General features: G+C 42.7%; 1 protein-coding gene across 1 annotated transcript; it reads right to left on the bottom strand.

The window, feature by feature from the left end:
- Nucleotides 1–3,538: 3,538 nt before the first annotated feature.
- Nucleotides 3,539–14,497, bottom strand: LOC134450790 (aquaporin-12-like). Its single transcript, XM_063200773.1, has 5 exons — nt 13,585–14,497; nt 7,368–7,496; nt 7,035–7,158; nt 4,683–4,799; nt 3,539–4,122 (listed from the first exon to the last, which is right to left on the bottom strand). Exons 1-5 carry the CDS (start codon nt 13,927–13,929, stop codon nt 3,986–3,988), a joined length of 852 nt encoding a protein of 283 aa, XP_063056843.1. The 5' UTR covers nt 13,930–14,497; the 3' UTR covers nt 3,539–3,985.
- Nucleotides 14,498–17,935: the final 3,438 nt, after the last annotated feature.

Raw genomic sequence — 17,935 nt, 5'->3', positions numbered from 1 at the left:
CAAAACAGATAGCTTGCAACTTTCAAGCATGTTAGTGTTTGCAGAGGGAGAGAAGTCAACTTACTTGTTTTTTCTTGAAAAAGCCGTCTATTGTCCCCTGTCTTTTCCTTTTCTGCATCATTGGCCATAATGCACGAAAAATAGAACAGCTTTAAAACTAAAGTAGGCTTAGTTAGTTAAGTTGGCCAGTCCAAATGAATGCACTATGCAGGATATTTTATGCTAGGAGGTAACTGTACAGCTCTTGAATAGAGAACTAGCCTGGAAAGTTGCATCTATTAATGGCTTAATGATGTCTGAAAATGTTGCCTTCGTGACAGGCAGTGAATCGTGTGGATCTAAAACAGTGATAGAATTCTACCTTTTCAGGGACTCCTCATTGAACGTGTCAAAGTGGGTAGCAGCACCGAAGCGAACAGCTAGGCACAGCAGTCTGAGAGAGAGACTGCTTGAATGACCACGCTGAGCTCACAGCAATCAGTAGGACTCGGGGCACCGCTGCCTGCGCTTTTTGCAGGCTGCGCAAGGTTTACGGTACCCATCCATTTGTCAGTTTGACGCAAGCCGTACCAACGCATTCAATTAATTTTCAATGAAATGCGGCATATCGTCGTTACCGGACTCGCAATGCATGTTGGGATTCCGGCACGGCGAGCATGGGTCCGGTGGCGCGTCAAAAAGTTGAGCTCTCCTGAAAGTCATGCAAATTAGCAGCGGCTGACGGACTGCATTACCCAATGACTGTTGAGCACATTAAGATGTCCCATGATACCTGTGGTCATCACGAAGGGTGCATTTCCCTCTGTAAAAGTAGATTTTTGACATCTATCGAACTTTTGGATGTACAAAATATTGACTACAAGCATTTATGTCCCATGTGCTTATGATGCCTGGGTTCAAATGATTATGTTCGATTTCGACAACACGAGGCCAAGCTGTGAGAAAAAAAACACGTGCCGAGTTCGGTAAGAGCATTTAGAACTGTAATTTAGGGGCAGTTGGTTTGCTATATCGATAAAAACGGCTAGAAATGTCGATTGATATACTTCCTGTATATAACTCCCGGGCCACGCGAGCTGTAGTAGCAGTGCGTCGACACTGGGCTATCCAGTACGTTGAGCTGCGATAACGTAACGCTATAATGGATCTCTAGCCTTTGTCTACGCAACGTCAAGTGTTGCAATGGGATTCACAGAGTGGTTTGATACAGTGTTACCATAATGTGATGATACAAGTTGTACAACAACATCAATCATTTTTGTAATTGCGCACAACAGGCAAATTGTTTTTATTTTATTTTTTATTAATATTACAAAAGGTGATTTTGGTGAGAATTTGATGGACAAAAGAGGGGGGCATGGAATGGCTTTCCAATAAAAGTGGGGGGATGCATTGTGCGCTTATCCAGTAGCTTACATAAATACACAAATAAACAAATGCCCACATGGACATTTCAAGACACAAATAACACAGGAATAGTCAGGGAGGGGAAAATAAAAATAGTTAAGTGAAAAAGTAATATAGAGACCACAACAATTTGTACATTTTAACATTTGTACAGTAAAAGTGTTTATTTTACTGTCAAACAGTATCAGTAATGTGAATTAACCAAAGAGTGTGTTAGGAGTGTTGTTGGAGATGCAAGTGTGGGCTGCCAAACCAGTCAGTCTGATGAGAGAGTGAGAGAGAAGAAGAGAGGTCACGGATATGAAGCTTCTGTCTGCCTTGTGATTTTCCTTTATTTACTTTGAATGCAAACAGAGATCAGTTAAATCAACATTACACTGTCAACAGCAACTTCCAAAGAATTTTGATTTGCATCACTTGTCTTGTTTGAAAAAACTATTTGCTGATGGAAATATTGTTCAACCCCTGGTTAATACCCGGATAACGTCCTCAAACCGGCCGTTTTTTGAAGTGTGGAGTTATGTACACTTTTCGCACTCAACGGCCGCCATGTTTGTTATGTAGTTTCCTCTCTGGTTGAGTGTCAGATCGGACAAACTGCCGAATCTCTGTGATGACAGCATAGTTTTGATTCCAAAGACAATAGCCATGTGTATAAGAGAAAGGGGTAACTTACAAAAATTGTCAACATAAGGAACAGTGTCTTCCGTGATGAATTGTATTGGCGGTTGGTAAACTCTGATGACACGCGACAACCGTCATTTCCGTGAAGTGTATCAGACAGAACGTGAATTGGACCTGCACTTCACCCTCAAATTTAGCCATTAAGTTTAGGCTGGAAAGTGCACTGTATCACAGTACACAGTGCACAGTGTGGAGAATGGAACACGCTACTTGTCTATGTATAAAGTAGTGAAGCTGTGAAGTAATGAAACTGGGTCACCTGGGGTGAAACTGGTTCCACATTGTTTCACGTGTCAAAATAAATGACACTGTAGGCCTATGTCTTAAACAGTGGTAGTGTCACGCAATCTCTTGGCAAAGTGTGAGGAAGCAAAACACTAAGGGGATGTTCCCCTCACCCTTGTTGCTCACCCAAACTGTGCTGCCACTTGGCCAGGACACCCTTTTAGAAGATCTAATCTCGATGGGTCTGTTTTCCAGGTAAAATAAAAATGTTAAACTATAAACAAACAAACAAAAAAATATATAAAGGGATATTCCCTTACACTGGTTGCTCCCGGGAGGAATTTGGCTCCATAACTTGGCATGTCTTAAAATCTGCCAAGCCTGTGTTTTTGTTAAGCTGTTAAAGTAAAGTATATTACAAGTACAGTTATGACGCGTCCGGGATGCGAGCCCAGACCTTCTGGCGTACCAAGCTGGGGCTCTAACTGCTAGACCGACGAGTTGGGTTCAATGGCATGGTAGTGAGAGCAGAACCAACCAACCATGTGTTTTTGTTAAGCTGTTATTGTTATTATTTAGTTAAGCTGTTATGTTAAGTACAGTTATTATGTTTTTTTTCCGCTACTGTTATCAATTCACCTAAATATGTGCACTGTTAAGCTGTTTTCTCTAACTTATCAGTTTGTAGTTATTATTGCTAGGCCTAAAATGTAAAAGACATTTAGTGACATGTTAGGATGCATGCGAGCGAGCGTGCGTGCGTGCGCGTGTGCTGTACTGTGTGCAAACGTGTGTGGATGGTGCTACAGTGAGACACCGACATGGATAATAAAAGAGTCATTCAGTAGCAATCGTATGAGGAACAAAGTACGTTTCATTAAACATCCAAGAGGTTTCACCCTCACATTTTATTTTCCCCAGTGACTCTGTGACCTTCTCTCCCTCCACTTTTCTGTCTGTCTGTCTCAGGGCTGATAGTATTCAGGCTCCATGCCTGATTTCAAGCTTGATAGAGTTTGCAAAAATAAAAACATTGATAATAATTAGCCATTAGGTTATTCTTCTCTCAGAAAGTGTTACAGGTTCAGGGTTTTCTTCTGCTATCAGGCTTGAATAATGGTCATACACAGGCTATTAAATGTTTCAATAATGTGTCAAAATCTCTATGCACTATCTTGTCGTCGTCGTTAGAGCAAGGAAAAAAGTTCAGGCTCAGGATTTTTTTTTTCACTATCACCCCTGGTCTGTCTGTCTGAGGAATGTCTGCTTGCCCCCTGCAGCCGGCTATTATGACTCTCGCTGTGCTGCCTGTAGCCTCTTTGTACAGACGGGTGATAACTGACAATCAACAGTAATGACAATATGACATAGCCTAACCTATAGTAGGACAAGGGGTTGCGAATAAATTTGAATAAATGAATAATACATTTGATGCAAATTCAACTTCATTCACTTCACTTCATGTCTTGTCATTTATTGTTTCAGATCTTCTCATACAAGTGAAAAAGATATAAAAAAGATTAAATCATGAGTAGCAAACAAATGCCTTGTGTTGTATGTGTATAGGTACGTAGCAATCATGTGTGTATCTGCATGTGTGTATGTGCATGGGTTCATGTGTGTGTGTGTGTGTGTGTGTGTGTGTGTGTGTGTGTGTGTGTGTGTGTGTTCAGCTGCTCTTCTCTCTGGCCTCTCCAGACTCCTTCTTCTTGGGGATGCGGAAGCGTCCCTTCTGGGAGTACAGCAGGTTCCGGCTGAACAACTTGGGGATGTGTCCCATGTACAGGAACACAGCTAGTGCCATGCCTGTAACCATGACAACACAGGTGTTTGAATTTATATACTTCTCCGACATGAATATTCGTCAGACATCATGGATAATATTTGTGCTCCCAAACCATTTATAATTTGTTGTGATCTCTCTCTCTCTCTCTCTCGTCTCTTGTCTCTCTCTCTCTCTCTCTTCTCTCTCTCTCTCTCTCTCTCTCTCTCTCTCTCTCTCTCTCTCTCTCTCTCACACACACACACACACACACACACACACACACACACACACACACACACACACACACACACACACACGAGCAGGGCTCAAAAATAATACCAGCCAACTGGCCAAATGCTGGTGAAAATTCAGTTTGGCTGGTAGAAAACACTAACTTACTCACCACATTGACCCATTAGTGAGTGTGTTTGACTAGTAAGATTAACATCTACTAACTATTTTGGCTGGGAATAAAAAAAAGTTAATTTAGAGCCCTGCACACAAGCAAACATGTAAACAAAAAACAAACAAACCCCAATGCTGTTTAAGTCCCATAAGCTTATGCAGTGTTTCTCTGAATCCTATAACTTCTCAAACTCACCAGAGAGGGGCGCTGTCCAGTAGACGAGGGCGTACTGCAGGAAAGAGAAGCCGGGGCAGTAGAAGGTGACAGCATATGCCAGAGATGGGTTAGCCAACCCAGATGAGTAGCTGCTTGCTAAAATAGAACAGATAGTATGGCTTAACATGAGTAAGGGGTTAGCCAACTCAGACAAGTATGCTAGCTGAAATAGTAGGCCTACATAATATGGTTCACTAACACAGAAGTAAGGGGCCAGCCAAGCCTGGTGAGTAGCTGCCATCTGAAATATAAGGACTACATATGAAGGGTTTATTTGCAAAACGGTGTATCTCCATTTTGTAGAATGTTGGGAAATTTACATTTTTGTATTGGGCATTCCATTGAAAGGCATTGCAAAATGCATTTTATATCGCTTAAAAAACTGTGTTCTCAAAATATTTGAATGGTAAGAATTCACACATAGGTGATATGACGTCTGAACAGTCATTTCCAATAATAAAATGCAAAAGTAAAAAAAATCGAGATACACCGTTTTGCAAATAAACCCTTCATAGATATGATTTAAGATGTAAGGGGCTAGCCAAGCCAGACAAGTAGCTGCATGCTGAAATAGTAGACATACAAGCATAGAAACATACCACACCAGCATAGATACAGCTTACGTAACGCAGAAACACCATATACGTAGATAAAGCTTAACATAGAGACACATCCACCCCAGCATATAGAGAGTTTATCACAGCACACTGAGATACACACCAGGGTTGCCAGATGAAGCCGATAATTTCCAGCCCAAAAAATGCTCAAAACCCGCGTAGAAGCACACAATCCCGCCCAATTCTATTGATTTCTATAGCAAAAACTGGGCGGGTTTTCCTGCTGAATGCCATTTTTACTCGCACACGGCCATCCTAAGCAGCCCAATTGGGCGGGAAACAGCCCAATCTGACAACACTGATAGACACAGCACGTAGCACTAGCACATAGGACTTCTGATGAATCACAAATGGTGCACTTGTGTACTTCAGTGTTCATGTTTCAGTGTGTATGGCGTATTAGTTGCACACTGAAACATAGTGCTCAAAGTGCACAATGCCCCATTTGAGATCCAGCAGTAGTGTATGGTGTATAAAACACAGACACGGCAGTGGCCTTATTGGTCCCAGTGCAGCCCTGTGTGTGTGTGTGTGTGTGTGTGCGCGTGCGCGTGTGTGTGCTCATGTGTGTGTTTGCAAAAGAGCCGACGGGGAACAAAGGGGCCAGTTGTCCCGGGCCCGGGGACAGAGCAAATTGGGCCCTCACTACATTGTATGAATTAGGTGGTGGGCCCTTTCAAATGGCTTTGTCCTGGGCCCGACCAAAGCGGTCAGTGGCCCTGTTAGTGTGTGTGTGTTTGTGTGTGTGTGCGTGCGTGCGTGCGTGCGTGCATGTTGCCCAAACTCAGAGGGTTTACACAGGAACAGAAGGCCCTTTCACAGATTCCATAGTTAAACATTAACAGTGGCCAGTCCCCGCTTTACACATTCAGAACATTCAGCATATTGTGTTTTATGGTATATACATCAACTCCTTTGTCCATCGCCTGTGTTAAAGCCTTACTGTCACCAAAATTGTAATGACCAAGTCTTAATTTGGCTCTCGTTCTGATAATGTAGTGGAGCGTTATCAGCGAAGCGTGAATGGGCCTGCCTGCGTACCTATCTGCACGAAGAGGTTAAATGCTATGAGGAGCATAGTGAAATCGATGTATGTAGGCTACTGTATGTGGGTTTTCAGTCACATGCGGCAACTCTATGCTACTATACCGATCGGCCGGAAAACGGTTTGCTTTGGGCCAGCCCACTTTCATTTTGACCATTCTGCCTCTTTTTTCCCCACTTTGTCTAATGATTGAACGACCTGACACAGATTACTGATACGGCAGCCAAAGTTGCAGCATACTGTATCATGTCAGAACACTTTGGCCTGGACTAAAGAAAGAGACCTAGCAGACTTTCCTTGTTTCAATACAGCCTGTGTGTGTGTGTGTGTGTGTGTGTGTGTGTGTGTGTGTGTGTGTGTGTGTGTGTGTGTGTGTGTGTGTGTGTGTGTGTGTGTGTGTGTGTGTGTGTGTGAGTGAGAGCATGTGTGTGGACCTAAAGGGACCTAGCAGACTTCCCTTGTTTCAATACAGCCTAAAAGAGCTGCTTGTATATTACCCCACAGGTGTGAGCAGTGTGTGCGTGTGCGTGTGCTTGTGTGAGCAGTGTGTGTGTGTGTGTGTGTGTGAGCAGTGTGTGCGTGTGTGAGAGCAGTGTGTGTGTGTGTGTGTGTGTGTGTCTTACCTGCGTGTGTGAGCAGTGTGTGTGTGTGTGTGTGTGTGTGTCTTACCTGCGTGTGTGAGCAGGGTGTGTGTGAATGCGACGAGGGGGACTCTAATGAGAGTGTGTCTCTTGAGTGTGTACAGCACGAGCAGATGCAGCGTGAGGGAGGTGCCCATCTCACAGGCGAAACCCTGGAAACACACATGCACGCACACACACACACACACACACACACACGCACACACACAGTTATACGTATACAATATACATCCATATAATACAGTAACCGTATAATACAGTATAAAACAAAATACATTGAGGTGTGTGTGTGTGTGTGTGTGTGTGTGTGTGTGTGTGTGTGTGTGTGCGTGTGTGCATGTGTGCATGTGTGTGTGTGTACCAGTAGGAGTGAGGATTTCAGTGAGGAGGAGCACTCGTCTCCCATCAGGCTACGGAGCATGTGCATGTCACTCAGCTCCAGGGCCCAGTAGGCCTTAGACAGCATCAGGCCCAGATAAGCGCCACCTAGCTGCCAGGAGGACAAATACATAATATCACTGATTCTTGAGAAAGTGGCTAAAACATGTCTCAGCAATAAACTGCCAATTCTGTGGAAAATAAACTACATTTTCATGAACAAAATGAATCCAGGTAAAGACCCAGGGGTCTGTTACACCTTTTCATGGCTATAAACCTGCCCACACCCTGTAAAAAACAGCTGTCCCAAGGACAGACATCATTATTTCAGTTGACTTAAAATGTAAAAATCACTGATATTATTGAATAATATCACAATGATGTGAAAGTCCATATTGAAGTGGTTCTGCAGATATGCACATAGTGCGTGTAAAGCAATATTTACTACTATTTTCTGATTGCTCAAAGTGTGTCCAGCATATTAGTCACCACCGTCAGATTTTTTTTAAAAGACAATAAAATCAGGTATGCGCAAGGTCATTGTCATTACTTAGGACCCCTTTTCAAACCTTTAGCTCTACTGAATACTTCACCATCACTGAAGCTCCTGTAAGTTTACTAATTTCTCCTCAATTTGATAATTTGTTTGGACACTGGTACTGTCCCAACCATAAACTGTCAACACCGTCGGGGGTTTTAATAGTATTATGTTACATTAATGTTAATTATATATACTTTTTCAGAAGCGGCTTGAAGCCCCTAAGAAACATAGCGAAAACGAAGTGGCTAAATGTGAGCAAAAATGCACAATATGTAAAAGAGTGTTTTTTTGTCTCACACCGTCAGATGTCACCACCGTCAGATTTTGTTCCGCTCATCATCTTGTTCCATATTTTACTAAATTGTGCTGGTTAATGAAACATTACCAGACATGTTAGTAATAATTGTGACCCAAACTTATACTCCAGCCTCCACTGAGGTGCATTTGGAGGGTTTTTTGTCACAAAACCTGACGGTGGTGACATCTGATGTAGTTCACAAAAAAGCATGCGTTTTACATGTTTTTGACAAGTTTTAAGAATATGCTTCCAATAAGTATCTACAATTATGTTGAATTGTAAAAGTAATTCACTTAAATACAGTAAACATATTTTTTTTTTACTTCTAATTCTGTCTGACGCTGGTGACAAAACCAAGAAAGAGCCCATTTTATGAAAAATGTAAAACATGGGGAGCTTGGCCAATATATTCACTGCCAAGACGTTCATCTATTATAATATACCTCTACATTTTGGATTTGAACAACTTAAAACCTGTTTATGCCACATTTTCAATAATCTAGGCCTACTTCCTAGAGTATCTAACAAATGAAGAAAAAACACATGCACAAACATACTGTGCACACACAAAAATAAAGTGTTTATGCTAGATATCATTGACTTGAGAGGGCTATTTATTTTGCTAAATGTAGGTAATAATTAGGTCACTTTCACCACCTTCAGATTACTGTCACCACCGTCAGTTCTTAAGTCACCACCGTAAGAAGGAGTTTTGGACATTTTAAATGAATGCGCTTACAAAATTTTCCTTTGGAGTTGTTGAATTATCAAAGTAATAGCAAATTTAAGCCTACACGAATATTTGTGAAATTACAAAAAAATTGTTTGATCTATTTAGGCATTAAGTAAGCATTGTCTGACAGCACATATTTTTAAATTAGAACACACGAAGCAGTATTAAAATAGAATGAAAGTGAATTTTCAACATTTAAAGGCGTATGTGTGAACCAAAAAACACACAAAATCACTTAAAAACTCCATATACATATGCAACCAAATCAATACACTTTTTATTGCTTTTAATTGTGTCTGACGGTGTTGACAAAAAACAAGGTATGATCGGAGAAAAACCTGATTTCTGAAAAAAATTGAAAATGGGGAGATTGGCCTTGTGCATTTCTGAAAAGCTAAGACCTTTGTCTACGAGGATATACCATATTATTTTGTAATTCACTTCGTTTTTTTCTTTCAAGATTACAACCTGTTTTAGCCACTTTCTCAAGAATCAGTGATATACATTTTACACAGATTAGGTAGAGAATATACGGTACATAGGGTACGTGTTAAAGGTGCACTGTGCAGGATGGTGGCGAGAGTAGGTAACTATGCTGCTGACTGAAACTGTGCTGCCTATTGCCACATTTGCAGAGGAACTAATCTTTCAGAACGACAATTTCTCTAAGCACACGCCTAAATCTACTAAAGAATGGCTTCACCAGAATAATATTGAGGTTTTGGAATGGCCCAGACATGCCAAAGGTGCTAAAACTAAGTATTAATTTAAGGGTGTGCATATTTATGCAACCATGTTAATTGAAGATTTTTATTTTCTATTGTTTCCATATAAAGCCTTGTGCTTGTTTCTCAATTGCATTGTACAGGTTAATACAGGGTTCGTACGGTCATGAAAAACCTGGAAAAGTTATGGAATTTGAAAATTCAAATTTCCAGGCCTGGAAAAGTTATGGAAAACGTATTTTTGGTCAAAAGTTTTGGAAAAGTCATGGAAATCCATCCAGTGTTTCATCAATTATCTTTATGAAGTTGATACCGCGGCGTAATAAAATGTAAATCTCTGAGTTCTCGTGGAAATGTTGTCTAGTGCAGGCTGCGTCTGCCTAACCATGTGTTGCCAAATTGAGTGGGTTTCAAATAACGCATGTTGTAATGGCTCCAGGCGGGTTTCAAGCGTTTTTGGCGCTAGAAATCGGTCACACCTGGCAACCCGCCTCGTAACGCGCGAGCTAGATGTAGCGTGGTGGTGAGAGGTGGTCATAGTTCTAATCCTAGAAAAGAAATGTGGTTCTGTACGATATTACAGCATGTCGCGAAGTGTTACTTCAACAATGCGCGGCTTAACTTTCTGAAAAGATGATCAACAATGGCTGGAGAGGACGAAAGTTTTGATGTGTCCGTCCGATATGGGCGAAGCAGCGGCACTTAGCCACCTGAAGGGCAAGATGCTGCAGGCGATTACCTCAGCTAGGCTACTAACAGGTTAGCAGTTATACGCGTTGTAAAATATTTAGCGGTTCCACTGAAACGTAGCTAATGCCAAAAGGAATACAATCCTAAGACCTGTTTGGTCTTGGTTTAATTTGCCAGATAGGGCACCAAGCGAACCTTTATGCTTTCGGTAAGCCCCGAGATTTTGATATTGATAAGCAATGCACCTGCTGCCTGCGAGTGAACTTTTACAGTGTGCTGAAAGATTACATGAAATCCGTACAGTAGTCTATGTGCAGCTGACCGCGAGCCAAACGATTACCAATGTCGGCATGACGCGCCTGTTTTGAAATACGTTATAAACGGCAGCGTGACTAGAGTTTGAAAAAGTCATCTGTGGCTTTGTTTTCAAATCGGTCAGATCGCTGCAACACAAAATGAAACTCACCCTAGCATCTTCTTGAGTGGGCGTCAGACTAGAACTATGCCACGAGCAGTGCAGTCTCTCCTTTTTTTTTTTTTTTTTTGCTCCAGCAACGACCACAATAAATGACAAAACATTATCATTTCTTACAGGAGCTTTGGACTGTTGTGCTTAGGCAGGTGTAGTAGGCTGGCCTATGATTTCTTACTTGGGCAGGATGAGCATTTATCCATCTCCATAGAGAGCATGTTGATACAAATTTGTCTTCATGATGATTTCACGACCTAATTTGCTATAGGCTGGCCTAGGCCTATTCATTTTCATTTCTGACTGTACATTAGACAAGCGAATTATATAACATTGGTGAATAATAGCAGAATTAATGTAATACAACATGAAGTATAATGGTTGCTTATAGCTTGTAGTAAAAGATAACCTATAGTAGCCTATGAATATGTTTATTGTTTACATATTTGTAATATAGGCTATGTACTACTATATAATATAATATGCCATAGTCTATAGTATAAATATATACAGTAATTACATATTTATAATATAGGCTGTAATATAATACGCCCCCACCCCCCGCGCGCGATTGGTCATTGGTTTTTCGGTCCTGGAAATTCAGAAAAAGGTTTTGGAAAAGTCATGGAAAAGTCATGGAAATATTGGTGAAAAAGTGTATGAACCCTGTTAATAGTTTAGATTGAAGGTGGAAAAAGCTGTGAATTTATTTGTCTTTCTGTCAGTTTTTTACATCACAGAAAGCTGACATTTGAGGAAGGGTGTGTAGACTTCTTGAAGGCACTGTACAGCACATTTAGCCAAGGCATCTCTCTCTCTCTCTCTCTCTCTCTCTCTCTCTCTCTCTCTCTCTCTCTCTCACACACACACACACACACACACACACACACACACACACACACACACACACACACACACACACACACACACTCACACCAAATTATAGTGTCCACATTGTCACATGTGCCTTAGCTGAGTGGCACATAGAAGGCATAATGAATACTCAGAATTTGATGGTTGGGGTAGGTATTTGTGAAAAGGGGCAGCATGAATTCTGGAAATAAACTACTAAAAAGACTACACAGTGCACCTTTAAACATATTAAACAACTGCAGCGCCTAGTAGACTTTAGACATCAGCACTCGATGAGCACCACCTAGCTGCCAGCCATTGAAATCCAGGATAGATAGGTCTATAGTTAAACATACTGTATGTATGTAAACAGCTCCGGCAGCATTACCTGAACTCAAAGTGGCTTTACATTCAACCTGGTGCTTCATTGTAGACTTGGATAACGTCACTCATTCATGCATCCATTCATACAGTATGTCACGTATTTGCACAACAAGGGACTGTTGCAACGCACTATCTAGGATAATCACTGCAGTGCACTATGGAACCCTCATGACCACCGCACATACTTTTTCTGCTTATCACAAAAAAGGCTGTGTGTGTGTGTGTGTGTGTGTGTGTGTGTGTGTGTGTGTGTGTGTGTGTGTGTGTGTGTGTGTGTGTGTGTGTGTGTGTGTGTGTGTGGACTGTGACGTTGTGATGATTGAGAAAATCCTCACCCCTATCATGCTCAGTGCACTGCTTCATGATCGCTTCACCTTTTGTCCTCATTCACCTTACCAGGATTTATGTTCTTTGTTGAATACCATTCATGCCTTAGTTCAATCTACTCTACATCAACTCTACATCACAGTACAACTCTACATCACAATACTACCATAATCATAGATGTATATGTCAACACTCATTCTTGGTTCACAGAATATGTTTTTGCACAATTGTCCTTTATTTATTGTCCCTCCCTGACGATTACCTGTGTTATACGTTATTTGAAATGTCCATGGACTAAAAAAGGATTTTAGTGATGAATCACAATGATTTTTGCTTGAGATATTAATGAAAAGCTTAATGACTTTAAATGGGGACCAAAATGTGTTTTAAAAATTTGGTTTAGATTTGGCCGAATTATAATGTTCCCAAGCTGAATTTTGGTCACAACCTCAACACAAACAACATTCCGCGCACCCCCTGTAAAGTCTGGCGCACTCCCAGGGGGTGCCAGCACCCCAGGTTAAGAACCACTGACCTAAATAACCCAAAGAGGGAGGCTGAGGAGCGTGGAGGATACGGTATATAAAACATCCCATAGTTACCATAACAACACATGTGTTTACCTGGGTGAGTGGTGTGGTAGAGTATGCAGTACATACTGTATGAAAAAAACATCCCATAGTTATCAGAGGGAGGCTCATCAGCATGTCTATATGAAGATCTTGGTTGCAAAATGACATAGGCCTACTATATCCATTTTGGAACATTTGGGGAATGCAATGCATTGCAAAATACATTTTACATAGGTTTAAAAAAGTAGCCTATGTTCTCAAAATATTTGAATGGCAAGAATTCACACATAGATGACATGACTTTTGAACAGTCATTTCCAATAATAAAATGCAAATGTCAAAAATGGTGGCTACGTCGTTTTGTAACGAAACTCTTCATATGTACTGTAGGCCACATAACACATCCCATAGTTACTATAACACATCCCATGGTTGAAATATGCAGAGGGAGGGTGAGTGACATGTCTATATACTGTACATATATATGCCTAAAACATCCCATTACCATAGCACATCATATGGCTTGCCATAGTAGCATGTCTATATGTAGGCTACATATATAAAACATCCCATAGTTACCATAACACATCCTATGGTTGCCATAGTTACCTGCAGCGGGATGCTGAGCAGAGTGGAGGAGGTGGAGGAGCGCATGAGGAGCGTCTCCTGCAGGGAGGAGCTGGGGTTGCCATCGGCGATGGGGAAGCAGAGGCCGTGGGCCAATAGCGTGATGAAGAGGACGGAGAGGATGACTTCAGGGCCCAGCCCCCCAGCCCAGCCGCCCAGCTCCTCCACCAATCGGCATTCAAGACGGCAGGAGGCCAGGGCCAATGAGGCGGGGAGCTGCGCTAGGTACGCCCACCGCCCGCCCTTACGCCGCAGCCATGCACCAACCACAGCACTCAGGCCCATCACAGACAGGAAGTAGGCCAGCGTCACGTTCAGGTTCGACATGGCTGCAGCCAATCACACGCAGAGGCAGACGGAGGACAGCCAATGAGCACGTAGAGTGGCAGATGGGGAGAGCCAGTCAGCACAGAGAGGGAAATAAGGGATCCTGTGATCCTGACGTGGTTAGTTCCAAACAGAGAGAGAAGAGGCGAGAGAGGAGGGAGGAGAGTTGTCTAACTCAAACTGCAACTTTAAAAGTCGAGCAGAGAAGTGGGGAGGTGTCAATTAAAATCCAAGCTACTTTAAGAGAAGTGCAAGGAGAGGTGTCCAACTACAAAAGGGAAAGGCAGGTGTCAAACCCTAAGCTACTCTAAAAGGAGAGGAAAGGTGTCTAACTGCAAAAGACAGGAGAACAGAGGTAGGTTGAAAAAGGACAAGCGTCTAAGTCAAACCGTAAACTCTAAAAGATAGGTGGTATAGCTGTGAAAGATAGGAGAGAAGTGGGCGAGAGAAGTCTCTACCCTAAGCTGCTCTGAAAGAGAGGCATCCAGCTGTAGAAGGGGAGAGGGTAGAGCATAGGACAGGAGAAGGGTCTAGCTGCAAAAGAGAAGAGTGGAGAGGAGAGAACAGGTGTGCAACTCCAAAAGAGGGAAACCTGGCTCTGAAACTCATGTTTATAGAGTGTGTGCGATGACGTGGCGTTGAGTGTGTGTGTGTGTGTGCATGGGAGCGTTGCTTATCTCTTTGGCTGTAGTTTGTGCCAGAGATTGTGTGTGTGTGTGTGTGTGTGTGTGTGTGTGTGTGTGTGTGTGTGTGTGTGTGTGTGTGTGTGTAACGACAGCTTCAGTTAGGGCATGTTGCCCTTCCCAAGGACGGGTCCAAAAAATTATTTTTTTCCTTTTTCTTTTTCTATTTTTTCTTTCTTTTTTGCTGCTGGCTTGGGCTGTGGGACCCGGGGTGTAAAGGTATTTCAGTGAGGTGTGTGTGTGTGTGTGTGTGTGTGCGCACGTGTGCATGTGTCTGTTAGGACAGGAGGGAAGCCGTGCTGTGTGTGTGTGTGCGTGTGCGTGTACTACTGTATGTGTGTGTTGGGACTGGAGGGAAGCCATGGTGTGTGTCTGTGTGTGTGTGTGTGTGTGTGTGTGTGTGTGTGTGTGTGTGTGTGTGTTGGGATGACATTTTAAGTCAATGGACCGGGGGAGGGTCAGATGGTTGTCAAGACAACCCAAAGCATCATGGGATTCATTTCCCCTCCCTGATGAATAGTTACGCACGTACGCACGCATGTGTACACACACACACACACACACACACACACACACACACACACACACACACACACACACACACACACACACACACACACACACACACACAGAGAGATTCCTCTCCCCTCCCTGATGGATAGTTACGCACGTATGCACGCATGCACTCATGTACACACACACACACACACACACACACCGAACACACTCACAATTACACCATCCCCCTCCATGACGGACATTTTCAGAATATCTCTGTCTGACTCTCTCTCTCTCACACACACACACACACACACACACACACACACACACACACACACACACACACACACACACACACACACACACACACACACACACCTGACAGACATCTATTTCTCCCATGTCCTCAACAGAGCAAAGACCAATATCACAGACAGCTCAGCTTTCTTAGGTCATCACAGCTCAACTCAGCTATTCAGCTGCCAGTTGTTTGGCCTTTTGGCCTCTAGAGGGCATTAAAGGTGCATCTCAACAAGGAATGATCTCTGAACACTTACACCAAAGAGGTTGGATATTTAATCGGAATCGAAACACGCCCACTCAATGCAAAAGCGAGTGCTCAAAATTCGGTCTCCTAAGGCAGTGTTTCCCAACCTTTTTTGCCTCTTAGTTGTGCCACGAGTGCCCCCTAATTCATGTTCTATATTGCTTTCTCTGTCCTGATGTGACTGCTCCATACATTTGTTATAATAAAAGCATTTTTCCAAGTACCCCCTGCAATGTGCTCGCGTACCCCTAGTGGTACACGTACCCCTGGTTGGGAAACACTGTCCTAAGGGGGCGTTGTCCCTCCTTCTTCTTCTCTTTTCGTGGTGTTTGCACACGACGGGCGCTACCGCCATCTACAGCGCTAAGGGGACTCCATTTATTCTCACCCTCAAGACTCCGAAGGTCTCCTAATCGAAGGTCTCCTAAAGGGGCGTTCACCCGACGTAAAGCCCACCTGCTTTATCTCCTTATATATAGCCTACGATTCTCTGCTTACACACACCGCCACACTTCATTATAGCCTACTGTATACGACTGTATAACATTCTGATGAATGGGTTGAAATGCGCTTTTGTTTCAATTGTGCATTCAAACTAAGAGCTTTTTTTGTGTGGTGATTTTTGGGTGATGAATGGCTTGCAAAGAGTTATATATTGTATATAACGCAGAAATAAAAAAGGCCGAAAACTTTTTGTATAAGAAAGAAAACAGAACAGGCCAACTTTGTGCTGACAATGTGAAAGAATGTACAAACAGACATAGGCCTACATAATATCAGAAGAGCGTTAAGGATGAAGCGCAGGTGGAAAATTACTGAGCTTATTTTAGAGGACAAATTGTAGGCCTACGTGCTCGCAGACAAGAACATTTCTCCTTACGACCAACACTTCAGACTACAAGTCATGTATAGCAGACATTCAGACATACAAATTATATGTTTTTTTAACAAGATTTTCCAGGCTTAAGTTTAAGCACCGCTTCAATTCTGCGAAAAACAAGACACTTCTGTTCAACACAGGCTAAATGGTTTTGCAAAGTGGTGTTGATAGACATGATAAAACCACAATACTGTTGTTTTGTCGACGAGTAGGACAGAGTGCACGAAAAAAAAACACAACTTTAGACTTAGAAAAGGAAAATGATTAGAATGAATGATACAAATAAAATATAGGCTGTAACTTGAATACATGCTATAATGTGATGGACACAAAAAGCGTAACACAAGATCAGTCACTAAAATGAACACACTGTTGCCCTGTTTCAAACAAAGACTTGATGTTTTAAAGGTACTGTGTGAGTGGGTGAGTGAAGAGATCAAAGGGATGCCAACTGCATTTGTGATGTGCCTTCACCCTTTAATGATTGTTGTCAGCCCATCAAAATACTGTGCCTTATACTTATTTGTCTAATTTCTCCTCTCAGAGTTAGGTATTATATTGGGCCTATATGATATGATATTATATTATATTATACTAGGCTATATTAGGCTATATTATATTATTCAGTAGGGAATATGGAAAGGGTAATGAGAATCTGAGGAGGTGACAAAGGGGTCAGCTGTATCAGGCCCAGGGAGAGTGGGGGGTCCAGAACTGGGTCCAAATTACAGAACTGCATTGTGTGTATTTGATACTCCCACTTCAGTTCGAGGATGTTTGAGGGTGGTCTCGAATGCGACTTGGCGGTAGATCTCTCTGAGCTTCTGGAGAGGCTGGGGGAACCTGCGAAGACGACGGTGACAGGGCGCACGCCTACCCGCTCTCACCTACAAGCGGTGTGTGTGTGTGTGTGTGTGTGTGTGTGTGTGTGTGTGTGTGTGTGTGTGTGTGTGTGTGTGTGTGTGTGTGTGTGTGTGTGTGTGTGTGTGTGTGTGTGTGTCACACCTCCAGGCGGAGCCGCAGCACGCAGGAGAGAAGCTGTCTCGCGATGGGATTGGAATGAAGCGGTTGAGGTCAGACTGATGACTGTCTCGCGCTTTCCGGATGTTGGACATCTCGCTCATTTTTTTGTGTTTGCAAACAAAGGTATGAGTCGCAAGGAAGAGAACAATTAAGACTGTCGGAACATCGTCATGAAGTGATGGGATGGATGGGCGAGGCAACGTTTCTCCGCCCGTGCAGCCAGTGATGTACATCCCTTTCCTCTGCGTTCCTCCGTCTCCCCTGAACGAAACGGTCGTTTTGGATACACGGTAGGCTAAATCAGTAAACCTTTTTTGCGATCAGAGGGATACCGGTGGGATCGGAATCTATGCCTCTCGCTCTCTAGCCTCA

This window comes from Engraulis encrasicolus, chromosome 6 (assembly GCF_034702125.1).
Source record: "Engraulis encrasicolus isolate BLACKSEA-1 chromosome 6, IST_EnEncr_1.0, whole genome shotgun sequence".
In the NCBI taxonomy this organism is placed as follows: domain Eukaryota; kingdom Metazoa; phylum Chordata; class Actinopteri; order Clupeiformes; family Engraulidae; genus Engraulis; species Engraulis encrasicolus.
Note: the sequence above shows the minus strand (reverse complement) of the source record. Positions and strands in the feature narration are given on the sequence as shown.